This window comes from Aptenodytes forsteri, unplaced genomic scaffold (assembly GCF_000699145.1).
Source record: "Aptenodytes forsteri isolate BGI_AS27 unplaced genomic scaffold, ASM69914v1 Scaffold38, whole genome shotgun sequence".
Classification (NCBI taxonomy): Eukaryota; Metazoa; Chordata; class Aves; order Sphenisciformes; family Spheniscidae; genus Aptenodytes; species Aptenodytes forsteri.
Genome location: NW_008795704.1, coordinates 44,307 through 48,566, shown reverse-complemented (window position 1 = coordinate 48,566; position 4,260 = coordinate 44,307). Strand labels below are relative to the sequence as shown.

The 4,260-nt window shown below is 53.1% G+C and overlaps 1 protein-coding gene across 1 annotated transcript; it reads left to right on the top strand.

Moving 5' to 3' along the window:
- Positions 1 to 74: 74 nt before the first annotated feature.
- Positions 75 to 2,368, top strand: LOC103902219 (CMP-N-acetylneuraminate-beta-galactosamide-alpha-2,3-sialyltransferase 2). Its single transcript, XM_009283236.1, has 6 exons — positions 75 to 329; positions 634 to 824; positions 1,129 to 1,308; positions 1,727 to 1,772; positions 1,963 to 2,082; positions 2,201 to 2,368. The coding sequence occupies exons 1-6, from the start codon at positions 75 to 77 to the stop codon at positions 2,366 to 2,368; spliced, it is 960 nt and encodes a 319-aa protein (XP_009281511.1).
- Positions 2,369 to 4,260: the final 1,892 nt, after the last annotated feature.

Sequence of the window (4,260 nt, the reverse complement as noted above, 5' to 3'; positions counted from 1 at the left end):
GGGTGGGTGGGAAGGGGTCCTGTGGTGTCACTGCTACTGGTTCTTGTGACATCTCGCTGCAGGTGGCATGAGGGATGCTGTGCCAGAGGCGCACACAGGTGGTGCTGGCCCTGTGCCTACTGCTGCTCCTGTGGCAATGTTTCCGAGCCCCCATGGATGGCCTCGGCCCCTTTCCTTGGGCTCCCTCCCTCCTCGACGCCCCTGCTGCCCACTGCACTGCTGGTGCCAACAGCTCTGCATGGTTCAATGCCCGCTACAACGTGGCCATGGGGCCTCTGCTGACGGGCGCAGCCCACGAGCTCTCCTCTGATGTGGTTCAGTGGTGGCTGGTGAGTGGGGGCATGGGCGGGAGCTCGGGGCTCTTCTTGGACTCCCTGAATCTGTTTGTGGTGGGGCAGGGCCAAGGTCAAGTCAGACAGATGCGATGGGGGATGAAGGGGGTGCAGGGACCCCAGCTCACCACCCCTGCACCTTTCTGGGCTGTCCCGCACCCTTTTCCTAAGATCCCATCATGTTTTTCTGTGCCTTTCCCAGGGCTCTGCTGGGAAGAGTGGGGATCTGTCCCCCTTTAGGGGTACTGGGGGGGTGGGGTGGGTGGGTTGATGCTGCTTGTCGCTGCCCTTGCTCCCCCAGACCCTGCAGGGTTCCCCGAGTGACATCCAGCTCCAGGCCATAATTTGGCACCTCTTCACTGTCCTCCCGGCCCCGACTGGCAGCGTGTGGGACCCATCTCACTGCAGGACTTGTGCAGTGGTGGGGAACTCGGGGCAGCTGAAGGGGTCCGGCCACGGGCTGCGGATCGATGCCCATGACTGGGTGCTGAGGTGGGTGACCCAAAGGGGCTTGGCCCCTCCCTGTCTCCCCGGGACCCTTGCATGCCCCAGCCACCAGCCACCCTGTGAAATCTGCCAACACAAGCTCTGTGATGGCGGGGGTGGGGGGTGGGGCTGCTGTTCCTGCTCCCTGGAGCCCCCCCACTCTGGGGCACACACTGGCCCTGTGTTGCCCATGTCCCCTCTTTGCTGCTGGCCAGGGTGACCTGGTGTCCCTGCTTAGTGGGACCAGCAGCCTGGGACCAGCATGGCATGCACCTTCATTTTGGGACATGCCTTCTTCACTGTCCCCTAGGATGAACAGAGCAAAGATCACTGGCTTTGAGCTGGATGTTGGCATGAGAACAACCCATCACTTCATGTACCCGGAGAGCGCAGTGAACCTCGGGCCTGGCGTCCACCTCGTCCTTGTCCCCTTCAAGCCACTGGACCTGCAGTGGGTGGCCAGCGCCTTCTCCACTGGAGAGCTCACGCAGTGCGTTGGCTTCAGGGGATGGCATCTCTTGTGCTGGAGACCCTGGGGATGGCACAGGGTGGTCCTGGGGACACTGGTGCCTCACTGGGGCCCTGGCACCATGGTCGTGGTGGGATGAAGGGCCTCTGGGTGAGGGTCCTGGCATCCCTCTGCACCACGGTCTGGGGCACTGACCCATACCTGCAGGGCTCGGGCATCCTGCAGTCCCATAACCCCCATGGGTGGGATGGTAGCTGTTCCCACTGTGGGGCCATGGGCTTGATGTGTGCCTTCCCAGAGGCAGGCCAGGGGATGCTGCTGGGCCAGCCCAAGGGGCTGGGGGTGCCATGAGGCACCCTCTGCAAACCAGCTGCCTCCAAAGGAGAGGCCACGGCAGCATCAGTGGCCCATGCTCACTGCTGTCCTCTGGCTTTTGCAGCACTTACGTGAGAGTGAAACAGTTCATCAAAGCTGACAGAAACAAGGTAAGGGCTCAGCGGGCTCCAGCTCCTCCTGGGCGTATAGGGCTCCTCTTGGCAGAGGCCAGGCTTGTTTTTCAGTGGGATGTGGGCAGAGCCGGCAAGCAGGAGGGCCAATGGCTGCACTGGTGGCAGGAGCTGGCTGTCCTGTTTGCTGCATGGTGAGCAGCTGATGGCTTCTCCACTACCCACTCAGGTGCTGATCCTGAGCCCAGCTTTCCTCAAGTACATCCACAACAACTGGATGCAGCACCATGGGCGGTATCCCTCGACTGGTTTCACGGCCCTGCTCTTCGCCTTGCACACCTGCCAGCAGGTGAGTGCAGCCAGCAGGACCAGGCGCTGCTGCCGTACCACCACTGCACTGCTTGTCTGCATGCTCTCAGGCTGACCAAGCACCCACGCAGTGATGGCTCTTGCTGGCACGTGCACAGGTATCTGTGTTTGGATTTGGAGCAGACAGTGAAGGCAACTGGCACCACTACTGGGAGAAAAACCGCTGGTCTGGAGCCTTTCGCAGGACGAGGGTCCACGACGCTGATGTCGAATTCAGCCTCATCGAGAGACTGGCAGCCGAAGGCAGGATTTTATTCTACAAATGATGCATTTCCAAGAAACTGAAGCCAGGCCATCAGTGTAGGAACTGGCAGCCCCCTGCACTACTGGCAGCTGCCTCGGCTCTTAAGCTTGCTTCTCCTCACCCCTAGCTCTGCCACATGCCCAGGCTCACAGACCTTGCGATCCCTGGGGTCTCGGTGCTGCTTGTGCTGGTCCCACCAGCTGGGCACTGTGGGTGCTGGGAGGTGACATGCTCCCATGGCACCAGGGATGTTGCATTTGGCTGGACACAGGGTGGGCATGGCTCTGCCCACGCTGGCTGCAAGAGGAAGGGGAGACAGTGGGGCTGGAGGTGAGCGTGGAGCCCATGAGCTGCTGTGCGTGTCCCTGCAGTGGCCACGAAGCTGTTCGGTGACAGCTGTGGTAGTGATGGCAGCCGCTCAAACATGGCTGTCCACATGACGGACCTGACATTTCCACCCACTGATGGCTTTTGGGGGAGGTTCATAGTTGTTCTTTGGGCAGGGGGAGAGGGGCATCTTCCCTTCCTGTCTTTTTATAACTAAGGAAATAATTTAAAAATTACATCGAAGAAGAGTAAGAAAGGAAAAAAATCAAGCATGCTAACTCAGAAGACAATAGAATCAAGTACAGTTGAAATGATCTTAACATTGAGTAAACCTTGAAAACACACATGAATCTGTTATTAACATTTGCTTTACTTTTTGAGCCCTTAATGCTTTGAAAAGACAGAGCAACCTATCTCAGCCCCACCCTGCAGAACAAGATTGCAGATCCTGGAGACTGAGCTCCCCAAAGGTTTTCTCCTCTAAAGCAGTGTTAGCAGGATGTCTTTTCCTACTTTCAATCACAAACGTGAACATCCTTGAATCAGACTCAGCTTTTCCGTAGCTATTAGTCACTTGGTCTTTCAGTCTATTAAAATAACCAGATCTCTCCTACTCATAAGCTCCCATTTTATAGCAGAAGCCTGTATTACTTATTAGCTTCATTGATTTTCTACCTCTCCAGGTAGAATCTCCATGTCTGTGTGTGTCTTCTGTTTCTCTTCTCCATTATATCCAGTTTCCCACACCGAGTATAAGTCTTGCACTTACCTGCCCTTTCACCTTCCCTCTATTTTCTCTAGGTGCCTCAGCAGTGCTCTGTATGATGCTCTCCAATGCTTTTCTAAGGTTTACAAGTAATTGGCTTTCTTATCAAAGACAAGCAATTAGCTGGTAATTGTTGAACTGTGGGTTAAACTCTTGCTACATTATTTCCATTCATCTTCCCCCTCCTGATTATTCTTTCAAATTTAGTTACAAAGCTGTGTGCTCTGCTGAGCAATCAAAGCTGTTCAGGTCACTTTTTGTTCCTGATAAAACATATAGATACTATGTCCCCTTCCTCACATTGTAGTAGCACTATATGATCCTGACCTGATGGATTTATTAAATATCCTTGTTTCAAAATTATTATTTTTTTTTTTTACAAACCCATTTTTTTCAGTATTCTAGCTTAGAGAATAATCAGTCTCCTTACCCACACCTCAAATTGCTTCTCTCCCCTATTGAAAAAACACAGGTTTTTATACTCCCTGGTTTGTAGGTAAGTTCAACTAATTAAAAAAAAAAAACAAACCACAAGCAAAAATGACTTTTAAATGAATTATAAAATAGCTTTCTCTCTGCATTATCTGATCCTGTGCCTGTCACACTGTGCACTGCTGGCCCAATTACTTGGACCAAGTTTAGAGTCAATACCAAAGCAAATCCAGAGCTGAGATTTAAGAGTAATGAGTCTGTTTTGCCTCAAAATGAGGCAGGAATCCACAATATTTTATTTTTCCTCATTATTTTCAAATTTCTCCCAATATAGCACTTTATTCACATATGTAGATCATTAAAAAGAAAAAAAACCCATCATCATCATG